This window comes from Astatotilapia calliptera, chromosome 18 (genome assembly GCF_900246225.1).
Source record: "Astatotilapia calliptera chromosome 18, fAstCal1.2, whole genome shotgun sequence".
Classification (NCBI taxonomy): Eukaryota; Metazoa; Chordata; class Actinopteri; order Cichliformes; family Cichlidae; genus Astatotilapia; species Astatotilapia calliptera.
In genome coordinates this window covers 5,437,711-5,455,890 of record NC_039319.1, presented here as the reverse complement: position 1 = coordinate 5,455,890, position 18,180 = coordinate 5,437,711, and the positions used below count along the sequence as shown (strand labels likewise).

Below are 18,180 nucleotides of genomic sequence, written 5' to 3'. Positions count from 1 at the left end.
CTGGGGGATCAGGCCCCGATGCTGCAGTAGTGTCTGCAGGATGGAAGGAGAGAAAAGAGTACATGTGAGGGGTGAGAGGGGTCAAGCACGATGCTGGAGGCTTTACTGATGCAGCGGTTTTGTAGCAGAGGGAGAGATGTTCCGATGATCTTGGCAGCTGCTTTAACAATGCATTGTAGTTTGCTAAGATCACCAGCATTGCAGTTGCCAAACCACACGGAGATGCAGCTGGTCAGAACACTCTCAATGGTGCTCTGTAGAACGTGGTGAGGATGGGAGGAGTGAGGTTGGCCCGCTTCAGGCGTCTCAGGAAGTGGAAGCGCTGCTGGGCCTTTTTTTGGTGATGGGGGTGGTGTTGGTGGTCCAGGTGAGGTTGTCTGAGATGTGAACTCCCAGGAACGTGATGCTGGTAACAGTCTCTACCGTGGAACCACGGATGCTGAGTGATGTGTGAGTGGAGTCTTCCTGAAGTCGACAATCATCTCCTTACACTTGTTAACAACAAATCATTTCAAATGAAGTCTATTACAGTTTAACAACTAGTTGATGTGTACAGTGAAACAGTCATGTGACCACAGAACAGCTGAAGACTTAACTGAGGTGAGGATGACACTCAGTGTTTAAAAGGTCACTTTCTGTTGTGTTCAAAGATTTCCTTCAGATATGGTCTTTAATCAGTAAAGCCAGTGATACAGCAGTGTCATTAGCTGTGTTATTGGCACCAGGCTGTGTTTATGTATGTGTTTAATTCTGTCTGAGGATGTCTTCAGCATGAAATGATCATTTGGACACAAGTGCACAGACGGAGTCGAGCTGTTTACTGCTGATGAGGAAGGAAAATAGTCTGTTGGATATTAATACAAATTCATAAGCCTGAAAACAATGTAAATACACTGCGAAATTGTTTTAAATTGGTTATTTTTCATGTTGCATTAATGGTTGTAATTTGATTCAAGAGAACTGCGATCTGTACATCAGTAATCGGCTAGTAAGTCTTTTCTGGGATCGATTGGTAATGGCTTCTTTCTCTACCAGGGGGCTTTCGCGCGCTCTCTCCTCATTACAAAACTAATGCAGAAGAGAAGCATCTCAAAATCACCCTCGTCATTCTTTCCTCCGTGTTTTAAGGTAATGGTGGTCAAAACATGATATTTTATACTCTGTACGTTGTTGAGATATTTTATAGGTAGTCTTTCGTTATTTTGTGAGCTTCAGAAACATTTTATTATAGATTTTTAGTGGGTAGACCGCGGTTTTGAGCCTCAGTTGCACAATGGCCATTAAGCTAACGGCAGAAGCTACAAACGTTTCTATTGTTATCTATTTTGTACAGAAACATGTTCAGATACAAATAGTAAGCACTCAATTGTTATTTTTGGGTTATTAATTAGCTCTTTCTTCCACTGTGTGACATTGAGCAGTACGCAATGTGAATTACTTATGTTCATTTTTCATTGCATTAAACTACTGCATGAGAGAATCACTTGAAAATCACTCGTAATTTCCCCTCTGCTTTCAGGGGTGTAACATAACTGCGCAATACAGCTGCAGTGAGCAAAGCTTTGGATGTCCAGTTAAGAAATTAAAATACTAAAGCTAAGTAGGTGAAGCAAGCATGCAGTTAATGACTTTTTTACACCACAGTACACTTGGCATTAGGGCTGCCAAGATTAGTCGACTAGTCATTATTACGTCGTTTATCAAAATCGTAAACCACTAATTTAATAGTCGACGCGTCGTTTGAAGCTTTGTAAGATCCTGAAAGACAGGAATAAGCAGTAGGATTTAAGAGTGTAATAACGGACTGAAACAGAAGATGGCAGCAATGCATGTTCAAGCATGCCAGCTGCCGTTAAAGGCAAAAGAAGAAGAAGCAGTCTCCGGCATCGTAGCTCTGTCCAAATTCAGGAGCGGCATCCTTCGGAGGCCGCATTTGTAGGCCGATTGCGTTACAGCGACGCGACGAAGGCTCCGACAAATGCGTCGTCCTTTTCCCTGGATTTGGAGGATGGGTCATGCTAGTGCAGTAAGCTGTGCGTCCAATGGATGCATGGTCTGATCAGTCAACTAATCGCAAAAATAATCGGTGACTAGTCGACGATCAAAATGATCAAGCCCTACTTGGCACTGGTCATTTGTATAATAATTCTTACATAATGAGTAAAACATATGTTTGATTTATTGTAGACAGTTGTTCCCATGCTTATTTTGAGAAAAAGTCAACACGTGAGATTAGTTGTTTCAAGAAAAACTGCCATGGCTGCTGTACCCTCTACAAAATGCCTTGTTTAGATGAGTTAAGAGTGTAACAAATTCATCCTGTTTAATCCACAAGGGCAGAGGTGTCAAAGTCCTGAAACTTTTACATGTGTCCCTGCTGCAACACACCTGAATAAAATGAGTAGGTCATTAGCAAGAGTCTTGACTACATGCTGAGGTGGGAACCCCTAAACCTCAACATTTTTAACTTAACATTCAGCAATTATTTCAACTCAAAACGTTCAGTTATCAGCATTCACACTGCAGTTTCTTCAGAAAATGCATTTTCTAGTTTGAAATAAATGAAAGTGTTGGGAAAAAATGTACTTCAACAATAAAAATGCTTATATTGTGCCACGTTCATTCATGAGCTGCTATAACATGAATCTAATGGCTGAATTGTCACCTCAGTATGCAGTCAGGGCTCTTGCTAATTAATCTAATTTTATTGAGGTGTGTTGGAGCAGCGACACATGTAAAAGTTTCAGGACCTCAAGGACTGGAGTTTTGACACCTGTGCACAAGGGTGTAACCAGCGTTATCATGGAGCGCTTTATTATTATCTCAAAAGGTACTATACCAATAAAGTTTTACCTTACTTAAATCATCGCCACAAGGCATTTCGTATAGGCTAAGTTACTAGTTAACAAGGTTAGCTAGGTCACAGTTTTAACTGCATATTGTAAATCAAACATAACAAACCCTGGCACTGATGAAATAAGCATTTATGACTTGTTGTTGCCTTCCTTCACAGATGTGTCTGTATCAGGATGGGTCTAAACAACATGGTGTAAATGCAGTTGCTGGTGAGCCTCATTTCCTGTAGGAGGTGAACAAGAGCAGAGATCTGTTTCCCTTCAGAGCACAGAGGTTGTTTCTGTTCAGAGAAAGTCAAACTGTCGGACAGTCACTGAGAGACGGTGAAACGGCACAGCACATGAATCAAATGGATCAAACAAAATTCTGCTGTTCAGTCTGTTTGGATCTACTGAAGGATCCGGTGACTATTCCCTGTGGACACAGCTACTGCATGAACTGTATTAAAAGCTTCTGGGATGGAGAGGAAAAGAAGAAAATCTACAGCTGCCCTCAGTGCCGGAGGACTTTCACACCGAGGCCTGTCCTGATGAAAAACACCATGTTAGCAGATTTAGTGGAGGAGCTGAAGAAGACTGGACTCCAAGCTGCTCCTGCTGATCACTGCTATGCTGAACCTGAAGATGTGGCCTGTGATGTCTGCACTGGAAGAAAAATGAAAGCCTTCAGGTCCTGTTTATTCTGTCTGGCATCTTACTGTGAGAAACACCTTCAGCCACATTATGAAGTAGCTCCATTAAAGAAACACAAGCTGGTGGAGCCCTCCAAGAAGCTCCAAGAGAACATCTGCTCTCGTCATGATGAGGTGATGAAGATGTTCTGCCGTACTGATCAGCAGAGTATCTGTTATCTCTGCTCTGTGGATGAACATAAAGGCCACGACACAGTCTCAGCTGCAGCAGAAAGGACTGAGAGGCAGGGAGAGCTGGAGGTGAGTCGACAAAACATCCAGCAGAGAATCCAGGACAGAGAGAAAGATGTGAAGCTGCTTCAACATGATGTGGAGGCCATCAATCAGTCTGCTGATCAAACAGTGGAGCACAGTGAGAAGATCTTCACTGAGCTGATCCATCTCATCCAGAAAAGAAGCTCTGATGTGAAGCAGCAGATCAGATCCCAGCAGGAAACTGAAGTGAGTCGAGTCAAAGAGCTTCAGGAGAAGCTGGAGCAGGAGATCACTGAGCTGAAGAGGAAAGATGCTGAGCTGAAGCAGCTCTCACACACAGAGGATCACATCCAGTTTCTACACAACTACCCCTCACTGTCAGCACTCAGTGAGTCTACAGACTCATCCAGCATCAATATCCGTCCTCTGAGCTACTTTGAGGATGTGACAGCAGCTGTGTCAGAGGTCAGAGATAAACTACAGGACATTCTGAGAGAGGAATGGACAAACATCTCACTGACAGTCACTGAAGTGGATGTTTCACTGTCACATCCAGAGCCAAAGACCAGAGCTGGATTCTTAAAATATTCATGTGAAATCACACTGGATCCAAACACAGCAAACAAATGTCTGTTATTGTCAGAGGGGAACAGAAAAGTAACATTAATGAATCAACAACAGTCTTATTCTGATCATCCAGACAGATTCACTAACAGGCGTCAGGTCCTGAGTAGAGAGAGTCTGACTGGACGTTGTTACTGGGAGGTGGAGTGGAGAGGGGAAGGAGGTTATGTAGCAGTCGCATACAAGAATATCAGCAGAAAAGGAGGTGAATGTGTTTTTGGACGTAATGACAAATCTTGGTCATTAGATTGTTACAACAACAGTTTTACATTTCGGTACAACAACATCCAAACTCCTGTCTCAGGTCCTTGTTCCTCCAGAGTAGGAGTGTACCTGGATCACAGAGCAGGTATTTTGTCCTTCTACAGCGTCTCTGAAACCATGACTCTCCTCCACAGAGTCCAGACCACATTCACTCAGCCGCTCTATGCTGGACTGACGTTTTACTATGGAGCCACAGCTGAGTTGATTAAAGTGAAATAGACTGAAGTCTTTCATATTGTGGGTTTAAATCTGTGTTTTAGTTTCATTTTATTTTCTCTCCATCATTTCTGCACAGAGATCAGCTGTCAGTCAAACATTATGGGTGGTACCTCCACATCTTCTAGTTGTTCTCTTGATGTTTCTGAGTTTTTAAAGGAGATCTTTCCTGTGACTGTTTATGGAGGCTATCACTGCTCATCATCATTTTGATTTACTAAAATATTTCTCCACATCAAAATGTAAACTTCTCTATCCTCTAAATGTTTCTGGAATATTTGTCTTGAAAAATGTCGACATTTCTCTTTATGAGTATGGCAGACCATGTGTGTGTGTTTGTGTTTGTTTTTGTCAAAATCATCAAACAAATGAGGAAAAACTGTGATTCTAATGAATGAATTCATATATTGTGTTGATGTTTTATTGTGTGAATAAACTGGAAGGTTTGACTATAAATCAAACTTTGAACAAAGTCTTTTCTTCTGTCTTCATTCCAGGATCTCACTCAAATCTGATGCAGAAAATATGAAACTAATCTGAGAGAATAACTGAAGCAGTTTTCCTCCTGAAGCATCACAAAGTTCAGAGTTCATGTTTAGAGCAGAAGATTCAGCAGTCGCTCTGTGACCTTTCAACTTTCTTCACTAAAACAGCTTCATTACAGAGAAACAAGTCACATTTTCTTGATGTTCTTAAGTCCTTTCAAATGTTTTTAATGGTCCTTGAATGCAGCATCAGTGTTGCAGGTTTAAAAGGTCACTTTCTGTTGTGTTCAAAGATTTCCTTCAGATATGGTCTTTAATCAGTAAAGCCAGTGATACAGCAGTGTCATTAGCTGTGTTATTGGCACCAGGCTGTATTTATGTATGTATTTAATTCTGTCTGAGGATGTCTTCAGCATGAAATGATCATTTGCTCAGCTGCTGTGTCTCATCTCTTATCAGACATTGGTTGGAACAGAGTTTTGTTGCTGACCATCTGACAAGAGGGTGAAGAAAAGCTTCAGGCTTCATTTGGACACTACGTTGGACAGAAGTCTCCACAAAAATGACTCAGAAACACAAATATTATTAATGAAAGTCCAAATGTTAAAAAGGGGTCATACATGATCCTGAGAAATGTCCTTGAACATTTGAACATGAGTCAGAGGGTTGTCAGGTTTCTACACTGCATCGTGGCATCAAGCCTGAGATGTCTGTGGAAACAAGTATGGAGGACACAAATGCACAGACGCAGTCGAGCTGTTTACTGCTGATGAGGAAGGAAAATAGTCTGTTGGATATTAAAGCAGCATTTATTAGAGTAAGAACAGATACTTGTGTCCTTCATTTGATCCCCGTCAATTTACAGAAGACTTAAGGACCCTTTGACTTCTAACATACAGCTGCATGTTTACAATTTTATTATTTATTTATTTATTTATTTATTTCTAGCAAAGCGAGACTTTACTGATTAAAGACATATAATCAGACATGTTACTGTTACTCTCTGAAAAAGACTCACATAAAGCAGATTTATCACAAGCAAACATCAAGACACATCCTTCATGGCTTAAAGTTGCAGTGGGACTCTTTCGCCATCTGGTGGTTGTAACAGTTATGACAACTGTTCCTGCATATATGTCCCTCCTCAGTGTGAAGAAGACTGGACTCCAAGCTGCTCCTGCTGATCACTGCGTGTTCCTCCTGTGTCTAAAATCTATTTCCATTATGAATCAGGAAACTGTTTGCACCAATCATAAAGCCAATAAAATACGTCACACACTAAGAAATAACTAAAAGGAATTGTGCATTTCAAGGAGATTTTTCCCTCGTTTTTTGAAATCATAAGAATACAAACTAATGCAAGACTGTCATGTTTTCATAAGTTTGTAGAGACACTGTTCTGTTGTATTCTAGGACATCAGTCACTTTTTAAATGCATGCTACTCCTCCTCATCATCATCATCATCAGCACCCATGACCTCCTTTTAGTCTTTGTTTTGTTATTTTTCAGAGTTCAGGAGACGTTCTTATGGGATTTCCACAGTGTACAAGTACTGTTTAGAGCCTTTACCTAAAAGAAAAGAGTAAAGTACAAAGTAGATTTACTCACTGCAGGAAAATAATGCCTCAATCTGATATATTGTCTTATATGACAAACTGAAAGTGATGCATCAAAGTGTAAGCAGCATTTTCCTGTTACAGCTGTTCTAGATGGAACTGATCTGATCTCCTTTATGTGCAGGTAGATATCCAGTGGGTTTGCTAAGGGTCACAGATGAGGGGCTGTGTGAGACGTTTAATGGGAAAGGAAATAAAACCATTGTTCCAGACCTGCAGCTAAGATACTCGAGTATCTTCAAATATGAAGCTGAGTATTACTTCCATACTTTCCTCCACTGCTGATGACCTTGTTACCTGCTGCTCCCTGTTAATGATCAGCCTCAGTTCTGATAGTAAACTGTTGGCTCTCTGGGGGGAAGAAAGAAGTTTGTATTTGTTTAAGATACAATGAAATCATATTTTGACATATTGGAAGATGACATGGAGCTGAAAAAATACTACAGGTATAAATGGAAACTCCAGTTTATTTCTGTTATTTCCTGTGATAGTGTTTGTACACTCGCTCATGATAACTGTTCATTCAGCTGCTGTTTTTGTCTGCTGGACATCTTTAGCTTTCAGTAAGGATGCATTCATAGATCAGCACATCTTTTTGAACCACATTTCTTATGAGACTCAGAGTTTACATTTTGGAAATGTGGTGAGACCTGGGGTAGAAAGAGACTGAAGCCAGCTTCAACCTCGGCAGTTTTGTGTGTGTCTGAAGCAGAAAGATAAGAACTGTGTGGCCAACTCATCACACACATAATCCTGAATCAGAAAAACAGCATCAAGTGTTGTAATTGTTAAACACAGAAGTGTGATTTATATCAAAGTCAAAGTCAGCTTTATTGTCAAGGACCATATACATACAGTCATACACAAGAATTTGAAATTGCAATCCTCCCATGGCCCCCAGTGTACACTAAAACAATATAAAGATAAAAGGATAAAAATAAAATAAAAGTTTTATGCACAACACAATACAATATTATACAATTATTTAAACAGCAGTGTCCAACACAATCATAGTGATTGTGGACAAGTTTGTGTGCAAGTGGGGGTGGGGCGGACAGTGAAAAAGTAATAGTGTTGGGTCACAGTTCATATGTTTGGGGGGTGGGGGGTTCAGAGGAAAGAGGTTAATGCAGGTCTGGAGTTCGTGTGTGAGAGCAGGGAGTGAATTCAGCATCCTGACAGCCTGATGGATGAAGCTGTCGCTCAGTCTGCTGGTTCTGGCCCGAAGGCTGTTCAGTCTCCTTCCTGATGGCAGCAAACTGAAGAAGGTGTTGGACGGATGAGTGGAGTCACCTGTGATGCAGATAGGGTTGCCAACCGTCCCTTAAAAAACGGAATGGTCCCGTATTTCGAAACAAAAGTACACGTCCCGTATTGAGCTAATAAGGGACGCACTTTGTCCCGCAATACAGTGAGAATCAAAAGTAGTCTATAAATGTTAATGGAATTAACGCTTTGTTTGAAAACATAATTCCCAGCCCCTCTCCTGCTTTGTGACCAATGAGCTGACAGCACACTTATGACAATTCAGATTACCGCTCATCTCATTGGTCGAGGAAAGGTCGCTTACGGAGAAAATACCGGAAGACAACAGATGACCACAACAACAAGCATGGCCAACAGGGAAACAAACGCCGACACTGCGGTGCAAGTCTCGGACGACAGTACACCTGGGCAGTAAAGCTGGGCAGACACTGTGCGATTTTTTCAGTCACGTTATTCAGCTCCTGCTCAAACTGCACGATTGACGCGCAGGGGTTAGAAGTTGGTAGGTCACGATGCAGGTCTCACACTATACCGCCCGATGCTCTGATGCGACCTGAGTGCTCACACTGTGCGTCCATAAAATGAAGGTTATAACAGAAAATCTGTCGCTCGCTCGCTCTCTCTCTCTGTCTTTCACTCACACAGACACGCACACCACCAACATCAACTTTGCTAAATTGCTAATGAAAAACATGATCAGGCAGCTGTGATTGAGCAGCATGTAAATCCAACTATATTCACGGTTGTTGTGGTCGTGATAATTTTGTGATGCCACATCGAAAAGGCTCGGATGAGCTTTCCAAAGTTCTACAAGTTGTGCCTCCATCGCTTGTGTCCAGTTCACACGCTGCACAGCCGTGCTGCTCCATCTTTTTCACCGACGTTTACGTGTTTGCGCGTGAGCAGTGTTAGCCGAGCGATTGATATCGGGAGCTGGTCGTGAGGTGTTAATCGCTTCTCGTTACCCCACGTATACTACACGATGCACGATGAAGGCCCAAATCGGGCCGATCACCAAATCGGTCGCACGACTCAAAAATCGGCTCAAACTGGGCCAAAAATCGCACAGTGTAAGCCCAGCATTAGAGCAGCAATGTTTGTTTGTTCAGACAAAGAAAAAAAAAGGCTGCAAAAGTACAGGGAGGAATGGGAAAAGGGAAACACCTGGCTGGGAAAATGCACGATAACACCTATAAAGCGCACTGCACTGTGTGCCGGCGCACTTTTTCCATAGGCATGCTTCTAGTGGTGGGCACATGAAGAACATTAGGGGCGTGAAAGCTCGGAGAACCCTTAACCAATTTTTTGTCCACCAGGCCACGGCAGAAGCAGATATGGTATGTAAACACTGGTTTGTTTTTTTCAAACCCTCTGGTTAAGGTTAATATGGGCATGTGCAGTGAATATCAGCGCTATGTGGCCAGAAGTGTGATAATATAATTTATTTTGTGTAATAAACAACTGCAAGGATAGATGATTACAACAAATAGATGACTAATACATAAAAGTAATACATAGATTAATGATGATGATGAGTTATGATGCGTAATCATGGGATCAAGTGGGTTTACAAACAGGAGCAGCTGATTAGCATTAGAAAAGCTGAAATAATACCTCAACTGAAGCCAATTGTACTAAATGCACTATATGTGCACTGTTACAAGAATATTTTTCGTTCTATTGCTTTCTATTAATTTATATAATTTTAAGTTAAGCAGGACAGAGTTCTTTTAAAGAAAGATTTACTTATATTCTCAAAAGTTAAGCATGACAGGCTTCTGTTTAAGAAAGAGACCTGTTTTACTGTGTTAATGTTGTCATTTTGAGCTAAAAATAAATGGCTAAATGATCATTTGTTTCCCATATGGTCATATCACAAAGAACATGCATCTGCTTAAATCAAATTCAAGTCAAATGGTTAAAAAATAATTTCACACACAAAAAAAGGGCTACAAAATTCACCACACTGGGAAGGGTGAACTGGGTTGCCCGGCCCTGGCCACGAGGTGTCTCTTATTTATTTTTCAGGGAGTTGGCAACCCTACATAGCAGCCACCCAGCCCAGCTCTAGAATTTTCTTTTCCTCCCTTGATCTGATGAGGAGTGTTGTTCTTGTGCCCACTGCCAGCTGGAAACTTGGGTACATTTAATATGAGCCGCTGTAGATAAGTACTTGAAACTGATGTTTTAATGTGTTGTTAGACAGAGAAGTCAGGAGCCGAATCCGACAGGCATTGGCCATTGCATGAACTCCTCTGGGGAGTTAGCTTGCAGCACATGTTCAAATTGAATGTTCTGGGTCTTATTATGCTGCAACGAGATTCAAATCCACAACTGCGATGTTTTTGTTAAGGAAGAAAGCTAAATGTTCTAAAATATGTGAATGAAGTTATTACCGGGCTGGATAGCAGACTGTTAGCAAGCTAGCAGCTAAGGAAACCTGGCTACCTTTCCAATATGGCGGCTGATACAAGGTCAAATATCAAGATTATGTGCTTTTGCCTAAGAAAATTTGGTTAACAGCATTTATTTTTTCTGTTAATATTTTTTATATGGACCAGCCTGTACCTTTATGATGTTAAGACTGCTAGATGAGCTGTTAGTGACACTGAGTTAGTCATGACTATGCTTTCTGTGTTTTTTCCCTCCCCTTTTGGTATCCTGTTCCTGCTGGATGAACCACTTCATGATCATCCTCATCTGATGACTCCGCTGCGCTATCCTGCCTGGTAGATTCTCCTTGCTGCAGGTGTATGCTTCTGCCAGCTGGATGCTGTTACTGGATAGTACACTGTTCCAATGGAGCGGTAGGAACAAATTGAAACACACTAAAAGAAAAGGGTTATTGTTTAAAATTGTGTTTTAATAAATGTGTTAATGTTAATTAAGTGTTCATTGTGTGCTGGAGGTCCTACTGGTCCTATGGTGGAGCAGCTACTACCTCTCCTTTAAGAAACTTGCCTCTGATGGGATACAGATATTTGGGACACATTTCAATTCTTGTAAGGGTTTAAAAAATACACAAACTTGGAAGAGTTGACTGGATTTGTACAAAATGAGATGGCTGGCAATGGAAAGATGCAATTCGATTGTTACATGTTTAACTCTTTAAAGCCGGTCGGAGCGGGCACGCTCTGTTTTGCGTAACTATTTTTAAATCCCTGTTGAACCGGGAACCGCGTAAGCTAGCGCAATAATTTTTTTGCATATGAATCCAGAGGAGTTGTACTTACATCTTATGCCATCAGCTTGTCCTAGGTCACGGTTTCCTTCCACATATAGCTTTGCAAAAATTGCATAAAAAGCGCTTGCAGTAACAAAAACATAATATTCCAGAAACACGCTTTGCCGATCCGATCAGCTGTTCGTATTCCAGATGTATTTAATTTTCAATCAAGATGGCAGAGCTGTAATCTTGCTCTAAAATTATATATTGTAATATGACAATTGTAAAGTTACTTAACCTGTGAGTCCTTGGTAAAGACATTCTCTTCAAAGTGAACGCTGCAAAGATGAGATGCAAGTTTCAAGTACATCCTTCTTATGTTAGCTAGCCACTAGTTCAGTCTCTGTGCTACACCATCACCTACAGGACAACTGCAAAACAACAACAACAACAACAAAGAACAAAAAAACAAAACATGTAGTTAAGATGATGGTTTTTAATTAGCTGCTGTAAAACAATGTAATAACAATAAATAAATGCAACATGACATTAACTGCTTTTTAGGTAAGTACTTTATGTACTTTTGGAGAACTGTTAGATCATCCATGTTTTCTACAGTCATTGGTTTGCTGGACAAAGTGGCCCACCCGAGGGGTTCCCTGCCATTGACCAGCAAGCCACCCTGGCTGAGGATCATCTGATTGCCAGGGCAGAAGGAGCAGAGCATGCCAGGCAGTCATGGAGGTACAGCATTCTAATAAGGTGTCAAGGGGGTATACACCAGGCTTTGGTGGACACGGGCTGCGCACAGCTCCTGGTTCACCAAACCCCGCTTTGCCCCGGGACATTATTGGTGTTGCAGTGGGTGGAGGTTACATGTGTACATGGGGGCATTCACAGACAAAACACATGGAATAAAGGCTGCAGTCAGTTATATTTTATCTCAGATAAACTAGTCAGTGTTTATTAGTGTTTGCTCAACTAGAAGTCTTCATAGTAGCATCCACACATCAAGTCTTTAAACAAATAATGAAAGGATAATGAAAGAAAGTTTAATGTGAAATTACTGAATTATATGAAATATTATGGCTTTGTCTGCCAGAGTGTTTTTCTTTAAACTACTTGGAACACTTTTACTGGCAGTCAGTGATGTCACTAAAAGGCAAGCTTCTTATGTTGTGTTGCCATAGTCTCCGGAGTTTACTTTTAAAGCTCACTTACAGAACTGACTTATACAGCTTAGTTAGAAAAGTCAAGCATCCAGACATTTGAAGGACTATTCACTCATTAAGGTGACATTTTCTATTTTAAAAGTTCTCAAAAAATTAAAATGAAAAAGGAAACAAGAAAAGTTACGACTGAGGCAGATAAGAAAGATCCAGGAGATCAAGGTAAGTAAAAAAAAATCCCCCAAATAACAGAATCTACATTTCTAACAATGTTGAGGCTCTGTGTATAAAATGATTCATTTTTAGAGGATTTAAATCCTGGTTTTGATTGAAACTAACGTAAGTGCAACATGTCTAATCAAAGAAAGGTTACTGGGGCACTTTGTCTTTTGGTAAAATAATGTGACAGGTTTATTCTTGGACTCAACAGTGAAAACAGAGCAACAAGTGTCATCAAGATCTAAGACTTAGTAAACCTAGTATCAATTCGCACTGGTCAGTTTTTTTTATCCCAAGAATAAACTTGTGATAATTTAAGCAAAAGCAATTTCAAATTCTTTGCCATCAAACTGCTTCCAGTCCTGATGTCGGGGACTCTTTTTCACCACTGTGTTGTTGTCGTTTATAGATTGTAAGAGCAGGACTGCTAAAAGAAAGGCCAGTCCTGAAAAGAAGACCCCAATAAAAAGGAGGAGGGTCGCTGAGCAGGCTGGTCCTTCCACCAGCTCAGATGTGGTGAAAGGAGTGAAGTGCAAGGTTGTGCAAGATGAAGAGGGCACAACAAAGAAAGCAAAGAAGGCTAAACTTCTCCACCATATGAGCGGTGACAAGGAGCAAGCATCCTCCTTGTTGGACTCTGGTAAAGGTAGGCTAATTAGTTGAATAAGGGGGTAGATTAAGTGTGGTTGCTAGGTTTAAGATATTAGTGTTTAGTGTTTGTGTCTATCATCCAGTGAGCTGATGTGCTTTTGGTGTTTTCCACATCTCCAGACTTGAACAACAAACAGGTGTGTGCAACACATGGCAAAAGAAAGGCCACGGGAGACAACAGAGAGCCACCCAAGAAAAAAGAAAGGAATGTGGACCAGGACAAAAAATCAGTGGCAGACCAAAAACGTAAGTAGCAAGCAGCTTGGGTTTTATATTCAGGGGAAGGGCAAAAGGAACATTTATGCTACAGAGGAAAGTAATTTGTGTCACAGCTGTAATAAAACAAGATTTGTTGTTTTGTCTGTTCAGGTGAATTCCAAGCCAGATATGTGGAGGAGCACCAGCTCGGAGAAGGAGGCTGCGGAGCAGTGTTTGCTGGCTACCGGATAGAAGATCGTTTTCCAGTAAGTGTTCAGATGATGGTAGTAAGACAGGCAGTAACGCAGATAATGGATAATATCGTAAACTGAGACGTCTGCTGTGTTTCCACCTTTCATTATGTCATACTGAGGAAATGCTCACCAGTGCTCTGTGTCTTCTAGGTTGCCATCAAACACATTCCCAAAAATAAAGTCTACTGCAAAGTGGCGGTAAGCGTCAAACACTTGAATCAGTTTTACATTACTGGATTGAATGCGGCGTTCCTCATCATCCACTTTGTTGTAACATTTCAGGATGAAAGCGGGAAGAAGCTCTCAGTGGAAGTGGCCATTATGGTTAAACTTGCAGGTGAAGCAGAAGGGTCAGTGGGAATATCTGCACCTGTGTCCTTGCTGGAGTGGTTCGACCTTGGCAAAGAGCTGATCCTGGTGCTGGAGAGACCTGTCCCCGCTGTGGACCTGCAAAAATACAAAGCAGAACATGGAAGAACTTTGACAGAGGACAAGGCCAAGGTAGGTTGACTGGGAGAGCCTTAGACTGTACAGCATTCAATCAAGGCAGAAAAGCATTAACTCATTATTGTGTTTTTCATCTTTTCCAGGTCATTCTGAAGCAACTAGTTGATGCTGTAAAGGAACTTGAGGATAAACACATCTTTCATCGGGACATCAAGGGACCAAACATTCTGATTGAGACCGGCTCAGATGTGCCTCGAGTTCGCATCATTGACTTTGGACTGAGCTGCTTTGTTAAGCAGCGATCTCTGTATCGCGTCTTCTATGGTAACATATTCTGCTCCTGGTTTTCACAGATGTAACAATTTGTGTCTTTTGTTTTAGAAGAAATTGCAATTGTGTCTGTTTGTTAGGCACTCCTCTTCACATCCCTCCCGAGTGGTACATTAGGAGCTGCTACAGGTGTGGACCCACCACGGTGTGGCAAATGGGAGTGGTGTTGTATGAAGCGCTTCATGCACAATACTTTAGTACCGCGAGGTTCCTCACAAAGCAACTGAGCATCAAAAAGCGTCTGTCCACAGGTAAGAAAACTTCACACTTCCAGATTCACTGATGCCTTGGATCACTAGAACTATCATCTTCATCTTTTTGATCTTTTCTTTCTTTCAAGAATGCCGGGATTTCTTGGACGCATGTTTAGCTTTAGTCCCGGAGAAGCGCCCAACACTGGAGGAGCTCCAGCTTCACCCCTGGCTAAGATAACACACACAAACACACAATTCACACCTTATCATATAAGTATGATACGTTGTAGTAACTTCCTTCCTTTTTTCTGTTGGACAGGAGTAGATAGAATGGGTTAATCTTAAAAAATAAATAAATAAAAGTTTAGCTTTTTTGGAGTTCCTGTAACCCCCCCAGCCATCCCAGGAAAGGGGATCTCTCTTTGAATGGGCTTTCCCGAGGTTTCTTCCCATCGATCTGGCCCCCTGGGGAGTTTTTCCTCGTCTTCATAGAGAGCTTGGGCTGGGTCAGGAGCTCCATCAAAACTGTCTTTATTTGATGACATTAAAGTCATCAAATAAAGATGTGTTTTACTTAAAGTAAAATTTGATCAAAATAAAACTTGTTTAATTCATCTTTGCTGAGGATTCTCCTTCATTACTATTTTGTTTTGTTTTGTTTTACCCATGGTGCATTTTGACAAATAAGAAAACTGAATCAGGTTAAAGTGTGCACAAAGACAGTCACACTGCAAATGATCTGAAGACTTGCATCTGTTGCTCTAACCCCCAACTAGTTTAGACAGATTTCCTGGTTCTACCAGAGGTTTTTTCCTTCAAGAAGGGAGTTCTTCCTTCCCACTGTTGCTGAGTGTTTGCTCATAGTGGGTTGTAAAAGCATAAAAGTTAATAAGAGGCATTCATAGCAGAGTTATCACAGCGGGAACCATATAGCTTAAATGTACAATTTTTACAGGACGAATTATAACTTCATTATGTATAAAAGCTCCTGTGGATAATTACTCCTATTTGTAACTTTACACAAGAGAAAGTTTGCTGTCACACTATTTATAACAGGTTGGATTTTGTCCTCTGAGTTGAGCCTTTGGTTGCAGTTTATTGAAGAATTTCCTCTAAAGTAGCTGTTGATAAAGATTTAAAGTCCTGTTTATATACAGAAATATGCTTTAGTTCATGTTTTTTTACATGTCTGCCTCAGTGGATCAGTAGAAGATCTGGCACAGGAAACTAGATGATGAAAAAAGGGTACAAATATATATATATATAGATAGATAGATAGACACAGGTTGCAACGTAGTATTTTCATTTTTTCTTAGCATTTCTTTAACGTCTTGGTGCAAAAGAATACCAGCATTTGTGTGTAAAGAAATGTTACATATATACTAAAAACAGTTGGAAAAAGGAACTACAAATTTGGAAAGGAATTCATTCATGTTCTTACTCATAGATGGAGTACATGGTTTAAAAAACACTGAGGAAAAAGATATGAGGCGGCTGTATCAACATAAAAACATTAACACAGTTAAAAATGAATAAAAAGTTGCACGCTTAAACTTATTTCTCTACAGTTTGTACAATTAATCCATGTAACAACAGGTTCTCTCTTAATATAGTAGTTAATTAAAATATCTTTACATAAAAATACATTTTTAAGTACTCTCTGGTGGAAGTCTGTTGTGGCTTATGTTTCTAAATGACACAACCATAAAGCAGCCCACAGAATATACAAATATGTCTTTGATAAGTGAATGTTGGCTCCCACAATGGCCTGTTAAGTTATTGCAAAAATAATTTACTGCATAATATGTCAGATTAGAACATGTTATAAGCACAAAACTGAAGGGGAAACAATAAAAACAAAAATTAAAAAACAAATACTAAATGAAGTTAAAGGATATTTCTTACTATACTATATAATTGTATAATGTTGCGTTTGATTGCAAATGAAAACCCACCAAGAAAAAAAGAAAGAAAGAAAAAGAGAGAATAGAGTTTAATTTATTCCAAACACATTCTTTTCTTTTATTTAAGCTGTAGCGAGATTCAAATGGACAAAAGAGAAAGAAAAATATTACAGATTTGTTTTTTTAATCATGAATAAACTTTATTATACACAACTCTAAATTTCAGTTGGTCTTAGTCAGATGTGTTTTTAATTAAATCCTGCAACACTGTGCTCGCTGCCATCACTTTATATCTTAGTGTGCAATTATTACAATATTTTTCCCCCTTAACTCTCAACTCGCGTGTTTAAAATGTCTGTGATCATATTTGTCCGTTGACTTCTGTCTGGGCCTCGAACAATTCATCAGACAGGTTGGCAGCCTCCAACTGATGCTCCAGACTTTCATCATCGCCTCTATTCTGATCAACTCTTATCTTAAACTTAGTGATGAACTCATTACTGGCCAGCGCGCCCTCCTTTTTAGGGCACGTGGGCTTTGATAACAGCTGGCTTTCCAGTCGCTCTGCAAAGAAAATTCATAAAACATTTCTTATTTGGTAAGCTTGTTAACACATTTTAGTTCAGTTTTGCTGAAAGTTATAGCATGCATCAGGTAAGAAGCAATTGGTTTTTAAAAAGCATATACATTCCCCAAAACATTTTTATTATGTGCATTCTGGAGAATAAAAGATTGTACACAGTTTCCCTTTTTAAAGTAAAAAGATTATTAAGTCTAATTCTTACTTATTCAGTAGATTAAAGTACTGAAACATCATTATTCATAAAATATGCACATTACAAAATTAAAGTTATTCAAAAATTACGCAAGTACTTACTCCAACACTCACATTATTCAAGTAAATTTAATTTTTGCCAATGTAATGTCACATAAAATCTTAATCTGAATAAGGGATTTGAACCCCACTGTCACGGCCAGGGGATCAGCAGGCCGCTGACTAGTAGTGTTCGCTCTCTCGCCAGGGTGGAACTCATGGTGGGTTCACGCCCTCGGCCCACGCCCCTCTGAAGAGGAAACACCTGGGCCTCATCAGTGCAGCCAGCATTTAAGCCAGGGAGTGGCTTCTACTCATCGCTGGATCGTTGTGTGTGACTCGCGTCAGTGCAGCCCGGCTCTGAGCAAGTTCTCTTTTGCTTCCCTGTGCAAAACCTCTAACGTGTGTTTCCTTCTGTACATAGATTCCCTGGACCCGACTCTGCATTCCCCGAGCGGATTCCCTTTTTGTGTGAGTGTTTGGAGAGGGGCAAGTGTCTTTTCCCTACCTGGATTTCCCCGGAGCCTTTTCCCTGTCACCGCTTTGTATATAGCACTATCCCCTGCACTGTTTATATATACACCTGGTGGAACTGTAATAAATACTGACTGTGCCTCTGA

At 40.5% G+C, this 18,180-nt stretch overlaps 2 protein-coding genes and 1 long non-coding RNA gene across 9 annotated transcripts; all 3 read left to right on the top strand.

Moving 5' to 3' along the window:
• The first annotated feature begins 1,004 nt into the window (after positions 1-1,004).
• Positions 1,005-5,218, top strand: LOC113011124 (tripartite motif-containing protein 16-like). Of its 3 annotated transcripts, none has more exons than XM_026150513.1 (2): positions 1,005-1,128; positions 3,014-5,218. In XM_026150513.1, the coding sequence occupies exon 2, from the start codon at positions 3,197-3,199 to the stop codon at positions 4,847-4,849; it is 1,653 nt and encodes a 550-aa protein (XP_026006298.1). In that variant the 5' UTR covers positions 1,005-1,128; positions 3,014-3,196; the 3' UTR covers positions 4,850-5,218. The 3 variants fall into 3 exon arrangements, with proteins under 3 accessions (XP_026006298.1, XP_026006300.1, XP_026006299.1); XM_026150515.1 differs by lacking the exon at positions 1,005-1,128 and adding an exon at positions 1,145-1,600; XM_026150514.1 differs by lacking the exon at positions 1,005-1,128 and adding an exon at positions 1,845-2,033.
• Positions 5,219-9,520: 4,302 nt separating this feature from the next.
• LOC113010034 (serine/threonine-protein kinase pim-1-like) lies at positions 9,521-15,456 on the top strand. 5 transcript variants are annotated; one of them, XM_026148816.1, is made up of 12 exons: positions 9,521-9,551; positions 10,948-11,021; positions 11,123-11,216; positions 11,999-12,124; positions 13,178-13,414; positions 13,540-13,665; positions 13,789-13,883; positions 14,022-14,069; positions 14,154-14,372; positions 14,462-14,642; positions 14,729-14,899; positions 14,989-15,456. In XM_026148816.1, the coding sequence occupies exons 4-12, from the start codon at positions 12,106-12,108 to the stop codon at positions 15,078-15,080; spliced, it is 1,188 nt and encodes a 395-aa protein (XP_026004601.1). In that variant the 5' UTR covers positions 9,521-9,551; positions 10,948-11,021; positions 11,123-11,216; positions 11,999-12,105; the 3' UTR covers positions 15,081-15,456. The 5 variants fall into 5 exon arrangements, with proteins under 5 accessions (XP_026004601.1, XP_026004598.1, XP_026004600.1 ...); XM_026148813.1 differs by lacking the exon at positions 11,123-11,216; XM_026148815.1 differs by lacking the exon at positions 11,123-11,216 and having other exon boundaries at positions 11,945-12,124.
• Positions 15,457-17,238: 1,782 nt separating this feature from the next.
• On the top strand, positions 17,239-18,180 carry LOC113010035 (uncharacterized). The gene is made up of 2 exons (XR_003270278.1): positions 17,239-17,903; positions 17,985-18,180. It is a non-coding gene; the product is annotated as an uncharacterized LOC113010035 (long non-coding RNA).